The sequence below is a fragment of the Rhipicephalus microplus genome, chromosome X (genome assembly GCF_043290135.1).
Source record: "Rhipicephalus microplus isolate Deutch F79 chromosome X, USDA_Rmic, whole genome shotgun sequence".
In the NCBI taxonomy this organism is placed as follows: Eukaryota; Metazoa; Arthropoda; class Arachnida; order Ixodida; family Ixodidae; genus Rhipicephalus; species Rhipicephalus microplus.
In genome coordinates, this window is record NC_134710.1 from 42,802,647 (window position 1) to 42,830,448 (window position 27,802).

Sequence of the window (27,802 nt, forward strand, 5' to 3'; positions counted from 1 at the left end):
TCAAGGAGAATGGCAGCAGGCACTAGTTTTCTAAAAATTTGCCGCTGTGACTGTCGATAGCGCAGCATTGCTGTGCTTTCATGCTTGTGCGTGTTTCTGGACACAGTCTTGCTGCTTAGCGTTGGTAATTCCTCTAGCCGAACGTGATGCCCAGAGACTCTTGCCTGGAACCGGGCTCGCGATGAGCTTTTCTAAGCTGTGGGAAACAGTCTTGGTGTAAGAAAGATGCAGTTACAAGTGCACCGGCAGGGCTAGTGTTTCGAGTCTGTGTTTCGAGTCTGTGTAGCTGAGCATTAGCGATCCGCTTCGGTCAGACCTGCGTATGGTTGCTATTTACACTCAAACACGTACTGTTGAGTGCGCAGACCAATGATCATGTGAGCAGCAGAACGTAGAGTGCATCTCTTACTCTCCTTACAAAGTCAATTGAGTAAAAGCTGAAGGTGGGGCCACTCTGTTTCGCCGTAGTTTGCAGCCAAGCAACAGTGTGCCTCTGCAAAACTCGCTCGTTAGCGACTCAAAATATGTGCAGTTCCCTGCACTGTCTCTGGACGCTACATCTGCAAATGGCTGAAGTAAGCGATGCAGACCTCATAATTTTACTCAAGGCAGTCAGCATGCTGCCGAAAACCCAAATGGTTCTTTGCAAAAACTAAAAAGACATTAATTAAGAGTGAGTCGCTTGAGCCTTGCACCCTATGGTCTTATCAGCACCCCACAATTGCTTGCCATAGTGGGGCTCGGATCATGCCTTCTACATAGGAAATTTTCTAGAAAGGATTTCTTAGATGAAATAAGACACTTTTTGTTCTGTTTAGCAGATTTAGAAGTTTCTGCAGGTAGTGTTTAGAAGTTTCTGCAGAAGTTTCTGCAGGTAAAACATTTAATGGGATTTTTTCAGATCCCCAATTTTTTCCAACCTGACTAACCTTACGGCTAGTCAACATGTTTTTGTAAGGCAATTTTAAATATTTTACCATTGAACTCTTAAGGCAGTCGTTCTCAAATGGGTGTCCACGCACAAGCCACTTCTATGATCAGCAAAACCCTCAACCACTTTTTTTTTTTACATTGCTTGGAGTTTGGTCCGGTCGTGACTCAAAGGTAATATCGAAACAGGTTGAATGTGCCTTCAGGTATGCCACTCTGTTTAGGCGCGACTGTGCCACATACTGATTAACTGCCCCAAAAGAAGCGATGTGGCACGTTTGTTTGATATTTTTGGTAGCAATAAAAGGCACCTGTCTCACGCTCTAGTTGTGTAAATTTACCTACGTACCCCCCCCCCCCCCCCCTCCTGGCTGCAAGGCTCACGCTCTAGTTGTGTAAATTTACCTACGTACCCCCCCCCCCCCCCCTCTCGGCTGCAAGGGGTCCCCCATCACTTCCACCAGTCCACAAGGGACCCCCGACACATCTATGGCTGAGAACCACTGTCTTAAGGAATCGAACTGAAGCTATGCTATAATATTTAAGGCTAAGCGAAACCTATCAAAATTTGTGAACAATAATTGAGCGAATTGCCTTTTAGAATTACTCAGAGCGAATTGCATTTTAGAATTACTCAGCACCAACACAGCTCAAAATTTTTATATGGTGTTTCTTAACAATATAAATAGCATAGCTGCACATGGCAGATTCTTAGCTGCAGCTGTATCTGAAACTGAGAAACAATGAAACCAATTAAATTTTTGAATACAGGAGAAATAAACACATATACACACATAATTTCATTAGTCTTATGTAAAAAAAAATCTTCATTTTTAAGATCGGTCTCTTCTTAAGGCAGTGGTCACCCTGCATCGCAGTAGACATCCAGAGCCAATTTTCGTTGTATTTTCTTCTTTTATTTCTAGTATTTTTGAGAGTGATGATGTAAAGCTGTTGGTTAGTATTAATATTTAGCTCCTGTAAAGGTGATGTGAAGATGTTGGTTAATATTAGTATGTAGCTCCTTGATCTCTTTGTGTTTTTGCAGCAACTCATGAGTGCCGTCAACAAGAGCTTCTCCGACAAGGAGGGCACTGCAGTCAACGGTGAAACAGGACGTGCTGGAAAGCGCAAAAAGCAACCTGTGAATGGCGTCGCCAACACGTCCTCTGATGAAGTAGGTGGCAGCTATAGCTCGGATAGCGGAGGCTCTCCACTGTCGGTCTTGGCAGATGTAGCACTGCACTCCTCTAGCAAAATTGATGACAAAAGTGATCAGCAGCAGGCGAGTGAAGGTGGTGATGACGAGAAGGGTGAAGACTTTTCCACACTGCGTGAACTACTCATCCGCCCTACTGGTGGTAGTGCTAAGAAGAGCCAGTTGGATGAAGTAGTAGCAACAACAGTGGAGCATACGGTGGGGAAGAAAGATGAACAGCAGCTGGTGCATTTCTGCCGACGCTTCCCCAGTGCACAAAAAGGCCGTGAAGTCTTGCCTGTACGTGTCTGCAGCCTAGCCGAGACGTCATTGCTTTACCCCAAGGTTCCCCATTCATGGCTCTGCGATGGAAAGTTGCTTGTACTCCATGATCCAAGAAACAAGCACAACTTGACAGTATTCCAAGAGCAGTGGAAGCGCGGCCAGGTTAGTGCATGTGGTGCATTTTCTACATTGAGCGTATTATTCAGCATGCTTTCTGAAGATTACTGCATACCTGCCAACCCTTCCATTCACCCCGGAGACTCGTCATTGCACGGGCATGGTTATACATTTTCTGGAAAACTGCTCCGATTCCACAGCTTTCCAGAGGCGCTGCGGTATTCCTCGTACAAAATTAAAAGGTGATAGAGTGCCTTTGATTGTACCTTTAATCTATGTAAAACTATAGTGGTGCTTTTGTTATTTGCAGTTTGGGGTGTTTCTTTTTTTATCTTGATCAGGAAGTTGCCATAACGTAAAAAGACCGGAATTTTCTTTTCTCTATTGAACTGCTGAGTGCCCAATAGCCATGCAGCTACTGTTATGCGGTAGTACTTGGTAGTGTCTTCATGCATAAAAAGTGTCATATGCATACTCTTCCTTTGCAGTGTTTCGCAGTGTACAAGGCACCAGGAGCAGTGTTTAACTTAGTTTGTATGGATTTTTAAAGTCCTTATAATACCCTTTAATATTAACGTGCTATAATAACTCTTGATGGTTATAGAATTTTTCGTCTTTCAAACATTTTATTTTGGGAGCTGTCTATGGCCAAACACACGATGGTAAGGTTTCCCAACTACAATACAAGATTCGAGACTCGAGAGGTTGCGCAAATACTTGTATCATGAAATTTTGCGTCGTCTATACAACTAGCAAAATCTATTTGTCAAAAGAACTCGCGCAAGTCTCATGGGACATATGGAACGGACAGGACGGCGCAGCTGCTGCCAAGAAAGTGCTGGTGGAAGCTTCGCTTGAGGCCAACTGGAAACTGAAAGCCAAAGTATTGCCATAGTACCCAGATCCACAGCAACATTACTAGATCCTCGGACAGAAACTCCAAAAAGCTTCTGGCCTTTTTTACGTCTTTATTGCCATTAATTTACTGCTGTGTTAACCCCATGCCCTCCGCTAATAATCTCTATTGATGATGGCAATGCATTGAGCGCGGTTTCGCGCCCAGTGATTTTGGAAAATAGTAGTTTCGTTTTGAATCTACGTCCGCCGCCAGAGCGCGCGTTTCGAAACGGTCATTTTTTGTTATGGTTGTATCTGCTGTAGTTTTGTCCACCTCGTTTCTTGAAAGCGACGTTGGTTTGACTAGTGGACGCACGTGAGCTTTCGGAGTTCTGCTTCGTGCACATCAGTGCGGGTTTTCTCAGTGTTTTATTTTATAGATGTAAATTACCCATTTACGAGACTGGACATAAAAGACACTGTTGGTAGGCATAATGAGCGCTGGTTAATAAAGGTAACTGACTGGATTCTAAGAGGAGGCAAGTGGGTGAGGAGGAGGCGCACAATTAGGTGGGCCGTCGAGATGGATTAGTTTGCAGGTATAACGCATATCCAAGAGCCACTAGTGTTGTTCACATTAAAAGTGAGATTGAAAGAAAATGTGTACGTAGTAGAGGTTCACTTAAGGGGAGACGCTCCTCGAAAGCACTTTTTTTTTGTTATTCAACTTAGAGCTTCAGAAATTGGACCACTGATGCAGTTTTTCCTCCTGATTCCAAATCTGTAATCAGTTTTTACATAAGTGCAATAGTTTGGGAGTTGTGTTTCAAGTAATGGTGAAACTTGATAAGTTTTCCGGGAACTTTCGCGCATACTAAATGTTCATGCAGAGAGTTGTTCAATGGCTCCTTTTGCTCCCTATTAGCCATAGAGTGCCGATATCTAGCTAGAAATTGTGCTCCAACTTTGAAACTATGAAAAAAACATCTGTGTAGCAAACTACCCTTTTTTTTCCACTCGACCACCATTAAATTTATTAATAGATATTTACAGCTGATAGGTTGTGCTGATTCAAGTAGATATCGGCACCCTACGCACTCTCCTCAATGTGTGTGCCAAATTTCGTCGTCGTATGACCATTCTAAGTGCCCGAAACACTTCCCGCAAAAAATGCAAATTGGCCAAAATTGCGAAATGAGAAAAACGCGTTTGAAAGTTTGAAAGTCTGTATTTACAAAAATGAAAAACGCAGTAGCACGAAACTTGTGCTGAACACATACACACATGTCCAGAGGGAATATCAGTTGTCTAAAACTCTCCAGCACCGTAGGTTTTCCCTTCCCGGCTGGTGCGGCAGGACTCTTCCACCCGGGCCCTCTTGGCTGCACTGCGACGGTGTGCCCTCGCCTCAGCGGTCTGACGCACATTCATCTTGTGCATGCGCATGCTGTCTCGGCGGTCGCTGAGGGTAACCAGGGCCTCCGAAGGAAGCACCCCAAGCTCTTCCAGCACCTTTTCAAAGCTCGCGTGGCCCCGGTTGAACCACAGGACTGCAATGGCTGTGGCTGTTTCCACAGCAGTCCGGGAAGCAAACCGGGTCTTTGGACACAGCAGCCATATTTTGCTGTTCAGGGACTCGGCCGCGTTCTGTGTCTTGCCGTGGAGGCACCGGGCAAGCAGCTTCGCATCTGTGAGACGCTTGTAGATTGGGAGGACTGCCAAACCCTGGGCCTTGGTCAGGAGGGGGGTGTGGCACGGTGCAGGCTGGCCCTGCGCCTCAGCACGTCGGTGCTTGCACCACGAGTCTGGGCCTGCAGGACAGAACTTGTGACTTCCAGCACCGTCTGTTGAGCACGAGTGCAAACATGAGGCCCATATGGCAGTGTACATCTTGTGGACATTTCCCCGATTGTTCACAATGGCCACCTGAAAGTAAGTTTGAAGCTTCTGGATGGTGGTCTCCTTCAGCTTCTCCCCTCGTGGAAGTGGCGTTGGCAGCTTCCGCAGGCCGGTGCCCAGACGTTTCGCCACGTGGTTGGTGCACTCCTCTTTTTCAATTGGAGTGTCAGGGTACACGTTGGCATCACAGACCCCGTTGTAGGCCTTGCTGTCTCCATCGCTTAGGAAGATGGTGAACCGCAGGGGTGTCTCATAGTCCACAGTCCTCTGCCAAATGCGCACTGCAGCTTCGGCCTCCATGGCATGCGAAGAACAGTCGCAATTCTTCTCACAAACGGGATGATGAAACGCCTGCCATGTTTCTTCATCGCCTCCCATGTCGTTATGCAAACTGCACGCCAGGCAGAAGTTGGAAAGCACTTCATAGTCCAGGCACAAACCAGTGTCCAAGGACACTACAGTTCCCACACCATTGTGGCTTTTGTGGCCTCTTTTTTGCCATGTGCCGTCAAACATGACTGGCACGTCACTGTTACCAGCCACCTCTTTGGTGACGCTGCGTGCCCTTTGCATGTTTTCACAGACAGCCTTCACTGCCGCACTGTGAATCTTTTTGCCGATAGCATGGAAGGTCTTATGGTGCATAGGGTTTGGCAATCCAACTACTGCACAAAATCGTGAAAGTTGCTCATGCCCGATACCGACGGCACGCGCTGCAAGCACCACTTTCAGGTTCACGGCAAAGGCGTCACGCGAACTCCCGCTGTCGTAGCTTCTGCTTGCACCGCGGCCGCCATCTGACGCGACCCGCTTCGACGAGTACGCGGACGAAAGGATGCTCTCCGAGCACTCCGCATTCTCGCAGTGTAGCTCCAGAAACGCCGCAAGGCCTTTCCGCTTTTTATTCGGTGCCCGAACTGCGAGTTTACTCTCGTGACAAACGGGGCATGCCGCGCCTGCGACGACGGCCGTCAATGCACCCAACTCGCACAGCACTACGCTTTCGGCACGATCGGCATTCGGCCTGACGTCGTTTTCGAATAACGCGATCTTTTTCTGCGATGCACTCACAAAATTCACTGCAGCGTTGATCTCGTCGTCGCAGTTGCCATGGTCGACGTTGCCGTGGTCGATGTTAGGCCTACCGGCCGCTGGCCCGTCGCGGACATTTTCGTTGGCGGTGGCTTTCTTGTACGTCCTCCGCCGCTTCCCTCTGAACTTGTTCTTACTTCTGTATTTCCGATGGTCGGCAACGGCCTTTTTCGGGCTTGCCATCGCACGAAAACAGCGAAAAATAACTCCGGAAAACAGTGAAGCGAACTACGGCAAGAAAACACGGGTGCTGTCAGCCAATGGCGGCCCTGCGTTAGTGGCGCGCGGTTTGAAACGGCGGGAAAAGACTGTTTTTGTTGCTTTTTTTTTAGATTTTTCGTGAACGTACGAGACTTCAAGAACCGGGATCGTGGAGAGTAAGGACAACTCTACACGAGCCAGCGGCCGCAATATGGCGGACAGCTCTCTTCGCGGCCCCGCGAGCACGCGAACAGCAGCCCGTTTTGTGTAAATTTCGTGATGCCGCGCGTCACTGCCGCTCACTCAGACGCGTTTTTCACTGACTTCTGATGCTTATTTCGCTGTGATATTTTCAGATGTCAAAATATAATGTATAAAGATGATAAAGCAACAAAAAACAGAAAAGGTGAAATTTGGAAAAAAAACGCGACTTTTCGACCCGCGTCTCCCCTTAAAGAAAGAAAAAGGGTTTGTTAATGCGATGAAAGTATGGACAGTGCATCTGCCAGTCATAATTGCTGAATTTCTTGCTTTGCTTGCCTCGATCAATGCTGCTCGTTGATTCATCAATAGTAGGGCTGGTGTTATTTCAAGGTAATCTTGACATATGCAACCAAAGAAGTCGCTGTAGGCCTTGCTTCTATGGAACACTAAAATGAATGAGCATGCTTGTGCAAACATGACACCGTAGTAAGGGGTTTCATTGGGCCCCGTTGCGGTGGTCTAGTGGCTAAGGTACTCTGACCCGCAGGTCGCGGGATCGAATCCCGTCTGCGGCGGCTACATTTCCGATGGAGGCAGAAATGCTGTAGGCCTGTGTGCTCAGATGTCGGTGCACGTTAAAGAACCCCAGGTGGTCAAAATTTCCGGAGCCCTCCACTACGGCGTCTCTTATAATCACATGATGATTTTAGGGCGTTGAACCCCACATATTATCATCAAAAGGTTTCATTGGCTTTTTGCAGTTGTGTAGTGTGGTTGGCAGCTATCTTTATCAGTTTTGTTCAAGAAGCTGCTTGCACAATATCTGAACAAAGTAGTGTTAGATATAGCAGGGGTTCTGTAAGTGTTGGGCATCATAAATTCAAAATTTTTTCTCATTTTTGCTTTCTATTGAAGCTTTGTAATGGTCATTATGTAGTATAAGATAAAATGCAATGTTTTGCAGTATTGCAGTGCATGAAGGTAATATTTGGAATATGGTAATAATGGTAAATCAAATTGTTTTCTGCTTCTTTTGCAGCCTGTGCTGGTCACTGATGTTTGCAAGAACTTGAATATGTCACTGTGGCACCCCGACGGTTTTTGCCGAGATTTTGGTGAAGTGCGAAATGACCTGGTGAATTGCCGAAATGGCAGCATCCTTCCAAACCAGCCAATGCGGAAGTTTTGGGAAGGCTTTGAGAACTTTGGCAAGCGCATGAAAGATGAAGATGGAGAATTTATGCTGCTGAAGCTGAAGGACTGGCCACCTGGTGACGACTTCAGCGACATGCTGCCCAGCAGGTTCAATGATCTCATGAAGGTGTTGCCACTACCAGAGTACACTCACCGAGATGGAGTTTTCAACTTGGCTGGGCGGCTGCCGGAATGTTTTGTTAGGCCGGACCTTGGGCCTAAGATGTACAATGCCTATGGTACGTTCATTCTTTTTTTTTTACATCTTTGTTCTGTCATCGTGGTGTGTGTATGTGTGAAGCCTTTGAGGAAGGGGTTTAACATAAGACTTGGCACATTGTAAACACAAAACGGTCCTCACTATACCATAATTTGGAAATAGCAGTTGGGTCTATCTGCACAAGCTTGGTACCTATATATTTTTACCCATGGTGAACACTTGTGTGCCTTGTGAGTGCAGCTTTGCTAACAAAGAAGTAACAGGTAGGAACACTTCCTCTGTGCATGCCACCGCTGCTTATAGAACTGCAGCATGCAAAGAATGTTCAAATGCCTGAAATAGTCAGTAACGCCAGATGCGCACCTTTTCTTAATAAGACCGTCACAACCTCGCAGCGTTTGCACTGCTAGCTGGCACAAATCCTGAGTGTCCTGTACAGTTTCTCCAATCATGGCATTAGATGCACAGTATCTTGAAGTAAGGCATAGCCATCATAGCAAGAACCCTGCAGCCACACTATCTAGGTGATACATAGCTAACAAGTAAGTAATCATCACAAAGGAGGAACAGAAAAAGCAATTTCTTGGTTTACTTCAGTGCAGTAATATGTGAATCAGATTGATCCAGGCATTGCAACAGTAACTCAAATTATTTCTTGTGAAATTTGGCTGTTTGTGACTAGTCTCACCTTGCTTCCAGCTGTAACGTATTACTGACGCAGGGATGCTCCGAGCAAAAGCTTGTTGACAATGTTGCCGTCGCAGTCTGTTCGAGGTCTGTTAGTGGTCTCAAGCATAAGAACAGTACGTACTGATAACTGTACTGAGCAGGAGAGAGCGGATGGGAGATGGTTGCAAGTGAAGCGTGGGGCTGCTGTTTTACCTCTTAATGTGGAATACTGGTCGAGGCGGAATATAAATCGCCTCTCTTACCTTCACCAGTGAAAAAAGAAAAACGTGGAATTGTGCAATGATTGACTTTATTCAGTGCCTCGAGCTGTCGGAGCTCTCCTCCGAGGATGACAACCTTTCACTAGCCGCCTCCCATAACATGTCGTCCTCGGTGCCGTCTAGAGCGTTGCTGATGCAGCACTTATTGAATGCGCACACCACCATTTCTTCAGGCAGAGTCCTCCATGCCTCAAGGACCCAACCATAAACTGTCGCGAGAGGCGTCCTGCGCGGCCGGCCGGTCAGGGTCCGCTGGTTGTCGCCAGCCGTCCATTCAGTGTACAACACATGCACACGGTCCTTAAAAGGCTTGTCAAGGATGACGTTCAGCAGTTGCAGTGCTGTAGTCAGCCTTCCTGGAATGACTACAAGCGGTCTTCCCTTCGCAAAGTATCTTTTTTACCAATGCCGTCAAGTGCCCGTGAAATGCATATAACATGTGTCTGTCCCGGTGCTGCAGAAGGGTTGCGGGTCGCCGGTTCCACACTGTGTGGATCTACTCGCAAATTATGGCCTCGTTCATGTACTCCTTTTCGTTCAGCGGACGACGACATCCCGCGGGAAGGCCTTCAGCATCGTCTTCCCCTTAAAGATGATGAAAGGGGGCAATTCGCTATTGTCGGCTGTGCAGGAAAGCATAAAAGTGAAGCGTAAATGCTTGCTTCCGATCGACAAAAGCTTCACTTCTTTTGCCTCGTGTTCAGACTGCCGTGGACGACGGCATGTTGAACCACACTGGTGTTTCGTCTGCGTTCCCGATCTGGCCTAACATGTAGCCATGCTGTAGCCGGAGGCTGTTCACGTAGAGTTGAGTCACCTTGTCCTCGTACATCTCGGGCAGCTTTTGGCAGGTTGACGTGTGCCATTGAAGAGCAAATCTTTTGGGTCGCATAAAGTGGCGAACCCAATAAATGGACCCCTTGAAGTTTTTCCTCGACAGACCGGCTTCATGGGCGAGCTCAACGGCTTTTGTGCGAATGAGCTCCGCATTCACTGGCAAGGACCTGGCAGAATACTTTTGGATGAAATCCGCCACTTTGTCCTCGAGTTCGGGGTGCACAGCTTGGCGACCGCAAAACGACGTCTTCCGCTCGTTAAATACCGACAGTGTGGATTTTTCGTTGCGCCATTACCTGACGCTTTTCTCGGACACTCCAAATTGTTGCTGTGCCGCCATGTTGCCATTCGCTTTCACGAATTCAATAACTTTTCTTTTAAACGCAGCGGTGAACTCGCGCCGCGTCTCGGTATACATAGCTGGCCCCAAAGGAAGGTCGCCACTCGCTAGGAACACTTAATGAACAAGAAAAGAAAAGTGGCGTCCACAGAGAACGCATCAAGTGTCGGCCCAAGGAGGCCATGCTGACGTCCAAGATGCATGCGACACTACCTGTTGCCAGATTATCACTCTGTTTGTGCCAAGGGCCGGTATCTCAACCTATATTCTGCATTTCAAAAAGTTAACTCGAGCGCAAAAACTTGACACGATCGCTCACACACGCACACACCCATGCATCAAACACCCGCAGCGCCTTGTGGGCTCTGTGTGTGTTTGATGCATGGGTGTGTGCGTGTGTGAGTGATCGTGTCAAGTTTTCGCGCTCGAATTAACTTTTCGAAATGCTCTACCAACTAGCCTAACAACAAGTTCTTTTAGAATACTATATTCTGCACTGTACGGTAGTTGGTACAGTCTAGTTGGTACAGTCTTGAGGGGTCGGGCAGTAGCAAAGTTGGCAAAAGGTGGTGCAAGTATCTTATCCTGCAAGTGATCTGCAGTGCTTCCAAAGGCCCAGTGAACCGGTATTGTCCTGAAATGGTCTCTGCTGGAATTTCTTGATCTCAGCCATTTGATGCGACAGCTGATATAAGAAAAAAAAAAAACCTGAAGAAATTCATTTGATCACGTTGTACTGTTGATCACTTGTTTGCACTGCCATCGAGTGAGATGTATCCGTGCAAGCCAACACCATGCTCATTAAACACTATGTGCAAATGGGTTGTTAGACAGGCGGCCAAGAAGAACACTCTTTTATAACTGTTGCATTACCGCGGCTATCAGGTCTTAAGCTTCTCTGAGATTAATACTTCATTGCAAAAAACAGCACGAATTGACTAGACAACAAAGTAGTTGGACTGGTACTTGGCCCATTAGTTTGCATTATTTCGTGCCAGGAAGCTATACTAGTTCAAATCCTCGAAGTTTTAATCTACTTTACGAATTCCACATTAATTCTACATTTTTATATTACACTGCAAAGTTACTGAAAGTAATATTTACTCTGTACTCTTTTTAAGGGAGCAGACTGGTCTTTGGGACCAAAAAGTGATAAAAAAATTCATTTTTTAAAAATGACATATTTGGTTTCTGCAACTATTTTTCTATATCTCTGCCAAACGACACGAGGAAGTGGTAGTTTTTTTGTAATGTCATTCTAATTGTCCAGATTCTCAGTGCTGTTAACATGCAGAACCTGCAAAAAAATAAGAAACCGACTTCAAGGCTTCTTTATAGTTTGCATGGACCTATGTTAGAAGCTCTGCAATTAATTTATGAGCACATTTATGAGGATTGCAAAACATGCGCACCACGATTGTTACTTTTCGAATAAGCTGTGTGTTCGTTTTTTCCATTTTTCTCAAAAAAGTAATTTCACGACTGTTCAACTTCCAGGCCTCAATATCTCTGCAGCTAGGGCAGGTAGAACAATGCAATGGAAACCTGTATGTGCGTAGAATGCAAGTATAGCAGCAGAATTTAGAGCGCAAGCCTTTTCAATGAATTACTCATCAAAATTGTACCACAATTCCGACTGATTTTGAAAATGGATAGTTCATTTTGCTGTAAAATAACCAAGAAAGGCCCCCCCCCCCCCCCCCCAAAAAAAAAAAAACTCTTGCATACTTTCAATCTGTAGTCATTAGTGTATGTTGGCATATCCTAAATATCACTTCTAATTAAGCACTTTCTTTCTATGGCTGCCTTAACCAATAGGGGGTGAACTTAAGTTACCTCAGGAACAAGATGAGCGACAGGAAAACCAATAAATATTTTAAATCAGCAGAACAAACTGCATAATCCAGTGCAGTTTGATCAAGATCACTGAAGAAATGTGCCCCCTTAAGCACACAATCGCATCTAGACTTCTGTGTGCAAACAGAACTGTAGAGTGAAACATTGTTCTTGTCGTGGTTGTTTTATTTGCTTTCTCTATTGAACTAGCAACTTTTCAGTTGTTTTGCCCTGTGGCTTTAACTCGCATTGTTTCTGTGCTTGCAGGCTCTGCGCTTTACCCGAATAAAGGCACTACCAACCTACATCTGGATGTCAGCGATGCTGTGAATGTTATGGTTTATGTTGGAATTCCCAAGGATGGGAAGGACGAAGAGCACATCAATGGTACTTCTGCCAGTTTTGTTAAGTGCCTGCTATACAGTGAAATCTCGTTAATTTGACCCCCGTTAATTTGGGATTTCGGTTGATTCCGTCACGGCGTCTGGTCCCATCCAAAATATACATTTTTCGATGACTAAAACCTCTCATTAATTTGGACTGATTCAGCCGTTTTTCGTTTAATTCGAACGGCCGACCGCGGTCGAGTCGCGACGGGGAAGCAGCAGCGGATTCTGCCGGCCTTAATCGACCGTGCACCTTAACAACTTTGGGATCGGATTGCAGCCTCCGAGATTCAAAACTTCACTTCGTCCATGGGTGGTACATCCTGCGAGCACCCCGCCCCCCCCCCCCCCCCCAAAAAAAAAACACACATGGTGGTTTAAAAAATTAAAATGGAAGGCAGTGCATGCAGTCCTACTGTCCTACCATCAGCAAGCGGCAACCTACAGATTTGCCTTTCCTTTTTTCTTGCATGTCAAACACGTTTGCGTGATGGTTGAGTTGAATTGCTCACCTCTAGAGTGCTCTAAATATTTATCGGTACGTGATTGCCATCTGCAGTTTTACTGTTTGCCGGTTTTTATTTCTTTTTTATAACCGTGCGTATTTTGTTGTGTGTGTGTTTGTGTTTACTTAGTGCGCGCGCGTGACCACCACGCGAGCTATGCCGGGATGGCTTTCCTCCGTATCCTACGGCCTCAACCGCCCCAAATCCCGCAGCGAAGTACGCAGCAAACATTTTGGCTGCAAAGGTGAAAATATTGAAGGCGTTGCCAGCGGGAGCATCTCGAAAAGAAGCGATGGGAAAGTTCAATGTGAAGAAAAGCACGCTGTGCACTTAAGTGAAGAACGAAGAACAGATTATGCAAGCGTATGATCGGGACATGTTTGGCGACCAAAGGTAGAGGCTTCGAACGGTAGTGCATCCCAAGCTACAAGAAGCGCTGTAGCGCTAGATTGCCCTTGAGCGACCCCTTTATCTGTGCACAAGCAGAGAAGTTCGTGGTGACCATGAACATTGACTCCTTCAATGCGTTGAAGGCTGGTTCGACCGCTTCAAGAAGCGACACGGGCTAGTGTTCTGCACTGTGTGTGGTGAAAGAGGTGCAGTTGACGAAAGTGTTGTGCGGGACTGGCGTTTTGGACCATCCGTACGCCTTTCTACGTACAAGCCGTATAGCATTTTCAACGCTAATGAAACGGCGTTGTTTTATAAGGCTCTGCCTGACAAGACAATCGCGTTGAAGGGGGACCCATGCGTTGGTGGAAAACGAAGTAAAGAGCGCGTGACTGTTCTTCTGGCTGCTAAGATGACCGGCACAGAGCAGCTGCCGCTGCTAGTGATCGGGAAGGCTGCGAAGCCAAGATGTTTGAAGAATATTAAGCAGCTGCCTGTCGACTACCGGTTCAACAGAACGGTTTGGATGACTGCCGAACTCTTTCAAACCTGGCTGCGTCAGCTCGACTTCCGCTTTGTGGCCAAGGCTCTGAAAGTGTTCGTGCTAGACAACTGTAGTGCGCACACGAAGGGGTCTGGGCTCGAGAACCTTGAACTGTTATTCCTGCCTTTGAGCACGGCTTCTCTGCAGCTGATGGACCAGGGAATCGTCTATTTCGTGAAAAGCCGCTATCGACGCAGGTACTCAAGTGGGTGTTGCTCTGCATCGAGTCATACAAGCGGTACGAAGTAAACCTGCTAAGCACAATTCACATGCCGACATATGTGTGGAACAACACACCGCCTGCAGTAGTCGCAAACTCCTTTAGGCATAGCCGCTTGGGGCACGACGCTGCTGATCCGGGGGTGGTGGCCTCTGAAGAAACCGTCGAAGAGTAAGACGGCCTCTCTGTCAGCATTATGCCAGCTGATGTGACCCTGGGCGATTGCTTTGCTCAGTCAACAGCAATTATTCAGTCGACAGCGATGTTGCCGTGGCCGGCACAGTGACCGGCAGCGATATCGTCGCCGGAGTCTTAAGACGGACGGCGAAGGGGAATCAGCTGATGAGGACGTAAGTGTGCTGACAAGCATCCATGCCCCACTATGACGGAGGCTGCGCATGCGTTGGCCATTTTGGAGGACATATGCATGCTTTGCTCGGACAGTGTGCGCAGACTAAGCCACCTGCAGAAACTTCACAAAATTGTGACTTCGTCGCACATTGCATCCGCGAAGAAAACCTCGATCAGACTTTTTTTAAGAAATAAATCTTATGGTGTAGGAGACATTTTCAAGTGTTTTGTTCGTACTCACGATAATTCGTACTCTCGGTTGATTCGGACATTCTTTCCGGTCATGTGAAGTCCGAATTAACGGAGTTTTATTGTAGTTATTGGCCACATTACTAACAAACATACCTTCAACTTTTTTCAGCTGCACTGAACGCAATTGATGAAGGCGCATGTGATGCCCTTACACGAAAGAGGGTGAGAGAAAAGAATGCCAAACCAGGTGCTCTTTGGCATATCTACAATGCCCGTGATGCTGACAAGATCAGAGATCTGCTTAATAAGGCAAGTCACGTCTCCATGCTTACAAGGTTACCACTCTGTGTATAATTTGCTTTTGCTAATGCAAAGTGTACCGTGTTTAGAAGCAGCGTTTGTACTGTGCTCTTCTGTTGCTTTTAGTTACAGTAGACTGTAGTGATGCCACTATTATGTGCTGTAGCAACGCAGTGTTTATAGTGCTCAACTACCGGCCCCAAAAGCCAGGTTGGATGCCAGGGTCACATTTTGATGCAACTGAATGCTGAAAGCTTGTGTACTGTGCTTGTGTACTGTGCACTGTCAGTACATGCTAAAAAACGCCAGATGGTCGTAATTCCTGGACCCTCCAGGGATGGCGAAAGCATCCGGAAAAACGAGTTCAATCGAAAACACACGAATTGAAGCGAAAACACTTTTTAATAGGTATTTTGTGCTGACCGAGAGGGTCACGGCAGGAATACGTGATTCTCATTGCTATTCAGCAAATGCATTCTATAGGTGGCTTTCAAAAAAGCCATTTATGAGGTCAGTTAAAAAAGTACCCACCTTAATTTTTTTTTCGAGCACCTGATAGACTTGAAAAGAGCACGCTTGCATCTGCCGATCTTGAACCTTTTCACTATCTTGAATTTTTTCCCCCCTGCCAATAGTGTCAGTCGCTGGGATGCAGGATTTGAGTGAGGTAGTGTGTAGTGCTCCCATCTGTTTTTCATTGCAAGAAAAATGACAAAGCTACTGGAGCGGCACCTTGCATCAAATTTTGCCAGAAACTGGGTGATAGCCAAGTGGAAACCATTTGGAAGTGCAAGATGGCTTCCTCACACTTGTTTCAGACTTTTTTGGCGAAAAACTCCTGTAGTTCAGCAGGCTTCGTACTATGGTTTCTTGGGACTTTTGGCTCTTTCCCATACTCAAGAGGGCACTGAAAGAGGAGCCATTTCAGACAAGGGAGGACATTATGGCTGCCACGACAGCTGAGATAAACTTCATTTCGAAAGAGGCTTTGTCAGAACGCTTCCAACAATGGCTGCTATGCTGGCAGAAGTGTGTGGAGACCCAAGGGGACTACTCTCAGGGGAATCATGTTTCGATTGCTCCCAATTATGCCAGTTTTTTTTTTTCACCAATGGTCGGGTATTGTTCTAACGGACCTCATATAATAAAAAAACGATGTGGTCAGCGCTACCGCATTTCTAAACACTTAGGCGCAAAAAAAAAACATAGTTTGCAGTGCATTCCACTTGCCCGCAATTATGTCTGCCTCAATTTCAGCCATCGTCGTGCTTTTTCTGTACACAGATGACAGTGTCAGTGCTTACGTCAACTCCGAGCATCTTGGCTGCGTAGGCACTTCCTCTTCGATCATCGTGTTGGAGTTATTGGAATACTCCGTAACTTGATGAATGATTTCATCATCAGTCGATTCCGCACACAGCAGAAGGTTTTTGTGAGTGTCAGTGAAGCCCTGGAATCGAAAACATCGCTGCAATCAAAACATCGGCAGCGCACAGATGACCGAAGGCAACATTCATGGGTGGAAGTTTGTTGCACAGGCTGTCCTCTACATGCAAGATTGCTGTCTCTGTGTTCGGTAGGAAGATCGCTTGGCAAAAGGTTTTGGAGGATCTTTTGTGTAACCACCTTCCTTGAGTCTGCAAGCATGCCAATGGTCAACATCATAGCTTTTCGCACTGGAGCACAGCGCTACAGAAAACAGCACTACCGTAATATCACCATGCAGCTGTGGCCACAGTCTTGACTAAGCTTAGCTGAAGCTACGACTGGCAATGGATTGGCGTGTGTCGAATCACGGCATTTACAGTTTTGAAGGTTTCGAAAGTATGGCAGCCATGGCCAATGCCTTTGTTACTAAATGCCTGTCGCATGGTCTCGAAGCTAGGTTCGCACCCTTTTCCTCTTTTCTTCGTGGAAAGGCGACGAGCGCCATGAATGGTGAACGCCTGCAACAGAGATCATGTGGTGGTGCCTCTGAAATTGCCATTGCACCTGTTACTATGTCGAAAGTGCTATCAGCACCATACTAGCAGACACCCTGCATTTCTGCTGCCGCCAGAAGTCAGTAAGGCAGTGAGTGCCGCCTCGCAGATTTGAGAACTGGATAGAACTGTCGCTGCAATGTGAAGGCATGCGACACAGTGAGCATCTAGTCAAGGAGACATACTGCACCACGATGTTTCTAGTGTGGTGAAGTGTGTAAATGTGTAGAATAGTGTGGTGAAATGTGTAAATAAGCAGGAGTGCTTTCATCTCATATCGATTATCTGCTGCTTATTTGGCAACAGTTAAATGGTACGGTGGTTACTTATAAAATGTGGCACTCAACATTCCTGTTTGATTTGATTTCTGCCACAAATACAAGTATTTTAATTTATAGCTCATTTCACAGCACAGTTTTGACAACTACCCATTGTTTGCTTCATGAAATTCACATTTATTGTTGTTGGTTAAATATACTTCATAATAAATGTTAATATTTGAGTTGTTTGGACAATGCTATGAACTCCAATAATTGTATGGCAAATGTAATATCTGCTTGTAAATTACCAATAGCTTCTTCAAACTAGCATTTTTTTTTTGCTCCGAAAGCACTTATGGCTGCTCCCAAGCAGTACTGTTCTTTCTCCAAAGTTTGCCTGAAAGTGCTTGTGGTGTGAGATCAGGTGTCGATGTCATTTGAAACTCGTCGCTGCGGGAAACATACACAATCATAGTGGCCGTGTGCGTCATTGTCTGCATTATGCTAGCTAATTGAGCTGTAAAACAGCTGAGATTGTATATAACGTACGATGTGGCACAAAGAACTTCGATGCAGCTGAGCACTGCACATTACAGTGCTCCTAGCAACTTGACTGATTGGGTGTAAATATGAGATGTTCTCATTGTACTCATCATTAATGTAAATGGCACTACCCACGCAGTACCAAAGTGAAGATTTCAAGCGAGACAAACTGGCTGTTGTTTTCTGACAGCGCCAAGCAGACACATGATTGCAGAACCCTTGTAGACACCTCAATATTCACGTCGTAAAAAAGTGGCCATTCACCATAGACCCAAGGACTTGAGCAGCAAATGGCATGGCCCTCAACGGCCTGCTTTGTACCGCAAAGGTGGTCGATGGTTGATCAAGCGTTATTTTTGGGGTATATTTATAACGAAGCTTTTTTTCAATGTCTGGAAGTTCGAAAGTTCGAAAGCTTCAGTGCAACCAGTGCTTAAGCCTGCACATGTGGCAGCGTCAAGACAACTGTGCATGCAAATGTGCTGAGTGCAGTTTGGTAAATTTCAACTGCTTATGATGGCCACCTTGCTTATGGTACAGGTGGCACTGGAGCGTGGCGAGAAGCTGGAGCCCCACCATGATCCTATCCATGACCAGAGCTGGTATCTGGATCACGAGCTCCGCGAGCGCCTTTTTCGTGAATATGCCGTTGAGGGCTACGCTGTTGCCCAGTGTCTTGGAGAAGCAGTCTTCATACCAGCAGGTGCCCCACACCAGGTGTGTTATCATTCTTAGCTCTTAAGTTGTCAGTTGTGGATATGGTTACATGTTATGTGAGCACATCATTACTCTTGAGTGTGCACAAACACAATGAAGTTACAAGCTTCGTTTACCTTTCATATAGGTGGCATGATGACATCCTGTCTGATGAATATTCACGCCATCGTAACGCTTCTGGAATGTAGCAGTTGTCTAGGTATTTTATTGAATAGAGAATTCGTATAAGTTTATCTCACGTGAAAATATTTTGGCTTGAAAATGCACCTCATTAACACCTAAAGTAAATAAAATTGTAAGTGTAGCTGCACCTGTGCATAAATTCACGTGCATGGGGAACGTAAGGAAAGGGTAGGGTGGTGGGTGGTTTCATTGAACGTGGAGACCTAAGGTGGAGCAAATGCTAATGTGGACTTCATTGCGTGTTCAATTAATTGAGGATACACAGTCAAGCTCCGCTTCAATTATGTCCGCTTCATTGAACATTTCTCAATTTGCCGCCCGCATTCGATAGGCTTAATGTAGTAAAACTTCCTCCACAATGAGGCTCTTTTTATTGTTCCCGTGGCTTAACAAAATTTTCCCGGGACATATGTACTCCACCAGCCACAAGTTGAACCACGCGAACTAATAATTGAAGTGGCTGAATGGGATAACAAAAAATGTACTCATGAAATCAGCTGTCCTTGCATTTTCTTTTTTCTTGTGCGCTCTTTAACAAGCATTTCCTATTAGCTGGCCCGCATTCAGAGTCTACATTGAGCATTTTTTTGGTTATTCGACCGCTAATACAATCGTGAACGCACCAAAGTTGACTTAAGTTCATGTGACCCGCCCAAAGCCGCAATGCCAATGACATTTCTGGTGCCATTAAAAAAAAAAAAGGAAAGAAAAGAAAGAACCTTCTGTGCGTCAGTTTTTTCTTCTTTTCCCACCGGTACTTCTCGGTTTTACGAATGTGCCAAATTTGAAGGTCGCCAGCTAGGCAGAGCCACATTTGAATTGGCAGAGTATGTCAATGATTTGACAGACGCAGCAAATGCTAATGTGGACTTCATTGTTTTTTCAGTGGGAGGAAATGTGGCGAATCTTGCCAGAACTTTCCTCGCTTTTGTGGCCGCAAAAATACACCGCGAGGCCGACATGAAAAAGTCTGTCCGAGACCAGTTTTCCCACCCCCTTCATGCGATAGCGTATCCCCTTTTTGCTTCACCGCTTTGGCTTCGCCCGCTGCTCTATCTCTCAAACCAGGTGATGTAAACGAGCTGCTGATTCAACATGGCGGCAAAGGCATCGGCGGTAGATCGCTATGGTGAACTACCTGCGCGGCTCAAGGCCTTGACAAGGACGCGTTCGAGAGCCTGGTTTGGATTACGATCTCTGATAACACCGGAAGTATGAAAAAGTGCAGCAGCAGCGAGTCGGCACCCCAACATGTCTTTCTTTTGCACTGCCGGCTGTATCTGGTGCCGCCGCCGCTGTGTCCGCTTGTTTCATTTCTCCTGGCGTATCTCCGAAATAACGTTAGTAAAGGTGTAAACTGTTTCTTTTCAGTGGCTTGCATGCGTAGTTCGAATTCGGTACGAACTTCAGTGCTCAGGAAACTGGCAAAATGGAATGAATTCTCAAGCGACATTGGCGCCGGTGGCTTGTATACGAGGGGCAGAACAAATGTGAACGTTTTTGACGGGTGCAGATGTGGTTTTCCGGTCGCTCTGGCAATTTCGCTTGAATTTTCTAGAGTAAATTCTCCAGGACTCATTTTTTTCGTGTCAACTTTGCAGCGTGATTTTCGGCCGGCAAATTGAGTGAGTTCCCAATGAGTTTGGCCGCTTTCGCTCCCTCTGATGTCAACTGTGAATGCGCCGCATGAGCGAGGAAACTGCGGCACTTTATTGACAGTGAAGGCAGGAAATTTCAAAAGAACACCGTTCATCTATAAAGGGACACTAAGTCAACTAATAAGTCAACGTTGATTGTTGAAATGACAGTCTAGAAACATCGTAGTGGTACTTTTGTGCCAAGGAAGGGCCTATTTTGAAATAAAATCACGTTTTCGTGCTCCCCGTCGGGTTAGCGCACAATGTTGCCCGGCTTTACTGCGCTAGTAGCAGCAGACCGAAAACAGGGGGAGCCACAGCAGCAGTAACAGCCATTGATCGATTTCTCATCATTGGCTTCGAGATTGTAGACGCTTTTGTTTTAACTGCACCCAGCTAGATGGCACAACCTGTCCCGTGTAACCACGCGAACATAGAATTTTCGAACCACTGGCGCCATTCCCCATAGTAACGTCCGGCGGTTCTTTTTACCATAAATCAAACAGAAATTAACAATCGGCATTTTATTTCGTCTCTTGATACACAGAAGGTTTTTTATTTAGTGCAGTTAAGATTACTAGTGATTAATTGTAGGTGATCATTTTGAAATTTTCTACAGCGGTGCTTGTGTTTTTGTGAATTCACTTTAATATCTTGGTAAGTAGGGCACTGTGGTTGATAACATTGTCCTTTTAGATGTCATACATTGAAATTTCACTCTGACAAAAAACGTTATTTGAATTTAGTTTCCCTTTAATATCAGCTTTATATTCTTTTTGGTTTAAAAGAATTCAGGATGACACGAATATTTTACGTGCTTCCTTCGTATTCATATTATCGATATTCTACTGTATATATATTTTTTTTCTAAGCGTAAACCGGAATTTTTGTCATCCTGGGACTTCATTATGTATATAACCGCAGCACCACTCCCTACTTGTCACTGCCTCATGTTCTGAATTTTGAGAGCATGAAATGAAAAGGAGCGGGCATGAACGGCTCCGTGTGGAAGTTGCAAGACAGGATAGCCATTAGCCTGTTAGCGTTAGATGTGAGCCTAATACATCTGTCACATGGCACGTGTAATGTCATTTGCAGTAACTAAGCTTGAATATAATGCCATTGCGATCTTGCAATCCGGGTCTTCATGGCTACGTGAAATGACATTCGCAATACACGTCAATGTTTATCGACAGGTCGCTATCTTACCAAAAGTTACAAGCAGTGCATTTAATTTACATAACATTGCATAATGTTGTGCCACTTGTTGAAAATATACTGTGACTTAATGAAACAGCGTTGGTAGCAAAATATTCTCACACCAAAGTAAGACTAGCTTAAAGCCGCTCACAACTTGCCGTCTGCAATATTTGGAACCTAACAGTGTTCATGAATTTGTGACTAAGATAGACTATATTCAGTGCAAACGAGTGACAATTTCTCTCCAGCTGCTGCTAATGAAGCATAAGAATGACTAAAATTCCTCATGCTTGATATTGAAGAAAGAATACAGCCGCCAAGGAATTTGGAGATGTGCCTATGTGCCAATTCATTTACTCGGCTGCTCTTTGGGCTTCGACTTCGTCAGCGAATAACAGAGAACTGTGGTGCTTCCCAAAAAAGGAAAATTTGTTTAAATACACTCTCCCTAAACTGATGTCCTATATGTGCATGCGTTTTATGCTAGTAGGGAGGCTAACGCAGTGAGCCTGCACAGAAACAGTAGTGAACCTGCACAGAAACAGTAGTGAACATTTTAAAACATGGCCGACAGGAGGCTCCATACGTCAAGTCGGAGACTGGGAAAGAAAATATAGCTGCACAACTTGCTTCTACCCTAGTGTTGCACGTTAAAAAGTCACCGAAAAGTTCACAATATTTAATAAACATCTGAACATAATTTCTACTTGGTTTAAGATTTCGATTTTGTGATCTGTTGTCAAGCGCCTGTTGACGGAAGAACAAATGTCTCGCTTCCATCAGTTCAATGAACACATTAACGCTGTGAACACAGCTGCTGTGAATGTGATCAGGTGTGATTGTAATTTATGATGCCCATGTAGCAGCAACAAAAATGACATTAACACCTAATGTCATTAACAGCGAATGACATAGCAGATGTAGCGTGGCAAGAGTATAAGCCAAGCTCTAAAAAATAACCAGGGTCCGCGCCAGAGGGTGCTCTACCTCCCATGATGCAGCCCAGAGGGGGCCCAAGCCCGCCCCGCCGTGGCGGTCCAGTGGCTAAGGTACTCGGCTGCGGACCCGCAGGTCGCGGGATCGAATCCCGGCTGCGGCAGCAGCATTTTCGACGAAAGCGAAAATGCTGTAGGCCCGTGTGCTCAGATTTGGGTGCACGTTAAAGGACCCCAAACGGTCAAAATTTCCGGAGCCCTCCTCTACAGCGTCTCTGTCATATGGTGGTTTTGGGACAAACCCCACATATCATCGGGGTGCCTGAGCCCCCCAGGGTACTCTGCGCATTCCCGCTACAACAAACTTTTTCGCAATCTCCGTTGTTCTAGCCTAGCTTTGTCGTACTACTTTCCATGAAATAGCTGTGCTCGTGTTCACTATTGGCGATTTAGGTCGGTTGAATGTTTTGTACGTAAATTTTTTTCTAACTGAAAGGGTTCTTTTTCGTACTGCACCAAATTTGGATTTTAGTGCTCCAAAAGTAACCTTTTGCTGTGCCTAAAAGTTGCTTCATGTTCTATTGTGGCTGTTGCATCACTGATTACAACACTGCGTTGATTGGTGGTGTTTCATAGGAGTCCGAATAACCCACATGAACTCATCCAAAATTATAGCATTTGATTAACCAGTCAGCAGCTGTAGAGATAATTTAAAGCACAAAATTTCCCTACCTGAAATTAATGGGAAACTTTGCTTCGCAGAGATTGAGTAAGACGGAAATTTATCATTTGTTTTCTGACTTAGTGAAACGCAAGAACACCGACGTCTAGTCGGGAGGGCTTTCACATGTTGGAGCAGTTAGGTTGTTCCCTTTCGAATAATTAATAGCTGCATGTAAACCACATTACAAAACACCACATGTGAGAAACGAGCAATTCTCCCTGGTGCGTCTCTACTGGCAATATGTTTAACTGCATAACATCTAGCTCACTGTGCCTGTACTATTAGCTGCAATTTTCATAATAATGGAGAGCATAAAAACCTGCCGTATGAGTTAGTCATGTCACAGTCGGACCTCTTTTAAAGAGACATGCAACGGGAAGCAATTCTTGTCTTTCATATGAGGTTTCTCGTAAAAGCAGGGTACCACGCATGCATTTCCCAATGAACTTCTATTTGAACGTAAGCACACTGGTGTATCTTAGGCTCAGTAGTCGGCTACATCAGTGTTTCTTATTAGGTTATGCTAAGTGAGAAAATGTCTGTGAAGATGCACACTTATCAAAAGGCACGGTTTGTAGGTCGAAGTTGCTATATTGTTTTTATTTAGCGTTCTGCTCTGGTCCGTTCATAAAAATGCACATTCTTATTTCCTCATAACATTGGCGGTCAGTTCCTAGCATGTTTTCATTGGTCGTAAATTCCAAATTATTGCTGATATAGGGCTTGCGCTTATCCTAGTAACAGGCATAAGCTGTTGCACGCAAGTCTGGTGGTAAATGCAATGACTGCTTGTAAATGGTTGAAGACTTTGTGAATAATATTGCACCTTTATTTTTCACAGGTGCGAAACTTGCACAGCTGTATAAAAGTGGCTGAAGACTTTGTATCCCCAGAAAACATTGCTCACTGCTTCAGCTTGACCAATGAATTCCGTCAGTTGTCTGACACCCACACCAACCATGAGGACAAGCTCCAGGTAAGCATTTATGCCCATTTTATTTCATATTAAAGCATGTAATTCTAACAAATGCTCAGTGGCACCAAAATTTAAGCATCAAGATGTTTGCGTTAATTTATAGTTTATAGGTGTGGGAACTTGTGACAGATTATTAGTGTTGGATGCAAGTTTCAGTCAGGATATTTTTCAATTTGGTTTTAAAGTGCACCTAAGTGCTCATCGAAGTTAGCAGCACCTCGCGATATTGCCATGAATGAAATGTGAATCTGTCGTGCTGTATAAATGAAGCAAAAAAAATAGAGACGAACGCACATTATTACGGTTGGTACCCAACAGGGCTGTTGTTCCTCTCCCTGCTGTTGGGCTTCCCTTAAGGTATTTCACTCTGCTACACTAGTGGTGTAATTAGTGTTGTAGTAAGAAATATGTCCTCACTCCCCAATCTTCTGAGGGGGGTAGCAAATTGAAATAAAATGCCAATTTGGCACCTTCTTTCATGTTGACGGCAATGTCATTCACATACTTCCGAAGTCTCCCGGATCTGGCCTGCCTAATCCCATCCAGGCTTTGTGCAAAACTATTGGGCTATCACAATGTGCAGTTGAACCCTTTAACTGGTGCGCTACAGGCAGCAATTCTTGTTTTTAATCGAGATATCTCTTATGAGCAGGGTACCTCACATGCCTCTCCGTTTGGACCCATATTATAATACAGGCACACTTGTGTCTCTTATATCAGTGTTTCTTGTGAAGGGAAACTGTAATTTAACTCTTTCCAGCAAGGTAGTCACTCAAGGTAACCACCTTTTTTTCTTTTCTTTTTATTCCTGTTCAAACACGTGAGCCCAGCGTGTTGGATTTTCAATCGCGCATTTTTTAAAGGTTTCTACAGCCTGATAAAGGTGACGCTACTTATTTTGGGCTTCAATGTGACATGTTACGTTTGATTTCTTCCAGCTGCTATCGTTCACAAAGCGCGCTACATGGTGGGCGCGATATATCTTTATAGATATAAAAGTATGTGCTTTGCCTATCATGTATAGTGTAGAGTATGAGTAGCTAACGCTATCGAATTAATAAATGAAAAGCTGTACTCGGTAAGTCGAGAGCGCCATGTCAACAAAGTTGTTGGTCGCCTGGGGTGACCATCGTGCATGAAAGGTCTTAGTAGGCTGGTGATACATATTATGGAAGCGGCGGCTGCGGGTGCGCTGACCATAGAAGTAATTTGTCAAAATGGTTGATTGGGCGAGTTGGTGATAGCGCTTGTCCCTGTCTTTCCGTCTGCTTCTACGTTGTGCGCTTCCATTTCATAATTAGTCATAGAAGTAAGCGATGAACGATGACATGCTTAGCAGCTCGCACTGAGCGGCTGCTGATACACTGTCATTATCATGATCGTGGCTGAGGCTTGGACGAGTAAAGACGTGTTCTTTTGTGCCTGGTTGTTCCTGGCCAGCTGCCGCCAAAACACAATACCGTACTTACTCGTGTAATGAGCCCCCCCCCCCCCCCCCCCTTTTTTTTTTCTAGAAAAGTTGAGACGCCATTTTTGGGGGAGGGGTATTATGCAATAGAAACAAAGTCATGGGAGTTATCAAAACAGCAAAAATTTCGCATGACTGCCCTGTCCCACGAAATGTCCGACAATTTTTTTTTTTGTAGCCCAAAGCTCTTCCTGTTTGTAACTAATGTGTGCGATTCGAGCCCGGAGTGTCATTCAGCCGCTCAGTGCCTTATTACACTAGCCACATAAAAACTTCATTGTTAAACATGGAAAAATGTTCTTTGCAGATTAAAAATGTGATCTACCATGCTGTGAAGGATGCTTTGGTGATTCTAAGGGCAAATTCTGCTTCAAACCCCAACAAGAAATGAAGTGTGTGTGCCATAGGCAGAGGAACTCAAAAAAAAAAAAAAAAGTTGGACCTCCTCTCAACCTCCAAGGGATATTTGGCCTGCGCTTCTCTTGGATGTGTCTGGCAGGTCTTGACTTGCCCACCGAAGGTGTTTCCGCCATCTCCTGTCTGGACACATTTTGTACATTTTTTTCTCTTCCCATCAGACCGCAAGCCAGCGTGTGTGTGTTCTCCTGTAATATAAACCATTGAATTTCAGTTGTTGCTAGTACGCTTCCCTTATTGTTACTTTGTCAGGGGCCAGCCGTACTTGTTTTGTAAAAGAATTGGATCAAACTTGCTTGCAAGTGTGCGCGTGTCTGTGTGTGTGTGCACGCAAGTGTTGTGGGCACCAACAGCTGTTATTTATGTTGTAGACTTTCCTCCGCGCCCCTCCTTGACAATGGTCCTGCCAGCTATGTTCAGCATTTTTTTCAGAGCAGCACGCTTTGAGAGACAATAACAATGCAGTCTTTTTCTGCACTGTTGCCATGTAAAATAAAAGTGTTGTACTTATATATACATAAGAAAGTATATATATATTATATATATATATATAAATATATATACATATATTTACTTATAAATATGACATTGTAGTTGTGAGAAATATGACATTGTAGTTGCTTCTATTCTGTCGTTCCTCTAACTTCTTTAGTTTCCTGTGTTTCTTTGTTTTCATTGTTTTTCCACAATCACCATTTCATCGGTGTAGTCAATTCCATTGATTGACATTATCTTGTGACTCACTGTAGCACTGAGTTTGTACATGTACATATTTCATAGCAATATTTTTATATTGAAAACGTCATTGACTGTAATGTCAGTCTATAATGAAATTCACTGTTTTTATTTGAAAGTGTTTTGCTGATGTTAATGGTTCTTATTAAAGTGTTCATTTGAAAGCCTATTTGGCCTTTGGGTCCCCTCCCCCCTTTTTTTTCTTTCATGCAATAATGTGGACCGAGTGGCTCACATATTTATTAAACAAGCTTTGCACGTGACAGAATAGCCAGTGTTAATATTCCTTGTCGGAGTTAATATAAAAGTAGGCCACTGAGTGTTGTTCTGACAAGACAACTCCTCTGTGTGCTGGAATAGAAAATTTTGTGGACTTGGTGACTTGCATATTCATCAAACGAGCTTTAAAGGTAGCCATTTGGTTAATGGTTCTTATTTAAGTGTTAATTTGAAAGTAGACCACCGAGTGTCAAAAGCCCACACATGCATCATTTGAAAGGCTGCAGTGTCGATTTTTTCACTAATGCAACACTGCTCAGGCCACAAGGATGTGGACCGCTTTGTTAATGCTGTGTCAGGTGGCTTGCATGTTTTATAAAACAAGCTTTACAGATATGGGAGAATCGCTGATGGAAAGGTTCATTGAGGGGTGTGCACCTCATTGAACCTTGTGCACCACCATTGCGGGACGTGCACCTCTTTGGCGAAAAAAAAGAAAAAAAAAGAGTTCTTGGCACGGGCTCCGTGTGCTGCCGCCCCCTGGCTATTCCACTGCCTGCGCTCAAGCTTCGCCATCAGGAACGCAACGTGATAGCGTAATAGGACCCCGGGCACATCGCCTTCTCAATTGCTAGCCTGATCTTCTGTTCTCGATGCATTCAGTCTTCAACCGTGCCATTAGGAAACGAAGGACTGTGAGCCTACCACTGGTCGTTCCATGCGATTTCACTATGCCAACAAGCTAATATATGGATGTTTTTAAAATCGTTGGTAATG

General features: G+C 45.0%; 1 protein-coding gene across 5 annotated transcripts in view; it reads left to right on the plus strand.

The window, feature by feature from the left end:
• The window catches only part of LOC119175870 (uncharacterized), a 273,943-nt gene extending 246,968 nt beyond the window's left edge, over nucleotides 1-26,975 (plus strand). For all 5 annotated transcript variants that reach the window (XM_037426886.2, XM_075876320.1, XM_075876321.1 and 2 more), the window contains 7 exons: nucleotides 1,979-2,575; nucleotides 7,803-8,196; nucleotides 12,408-12,527; nucleotides 14,899-15,038; nucleotides 18,355-18,531; nucleotides 24,052-24,186; nucleotides 25,962-26,975. In XM_037426886.2, the coding sequence (XP_037282783.2) occupies nucleotides 1,979-2,575; nucleotides 7,803-8,196; nucleotides 12,408-12,527; nucleotides 14,899-15,038; nucleotides 18,355-18,531; nucleotides 24,052-24,186; nucleotides 25,962-26,045 (1,647 nt within the window). In that variant the 3' untranslated portion in view covers nucleotides 26,046-26,975. The remainder of the gene's footprint in view (nucleotides 1-1,978; nucleotides 2,576-7,802; nucleotides 8,197-12,407; nucleotides 12,528-14,898; nucleotides 15,039-18,354; nucleotides 18,532-24,051; nucleotides 24,187-25,961) is intronic.
• The last annotated feature ends 827 nt before the right edge of the window (nucleotides 26,976-27,802 follow it).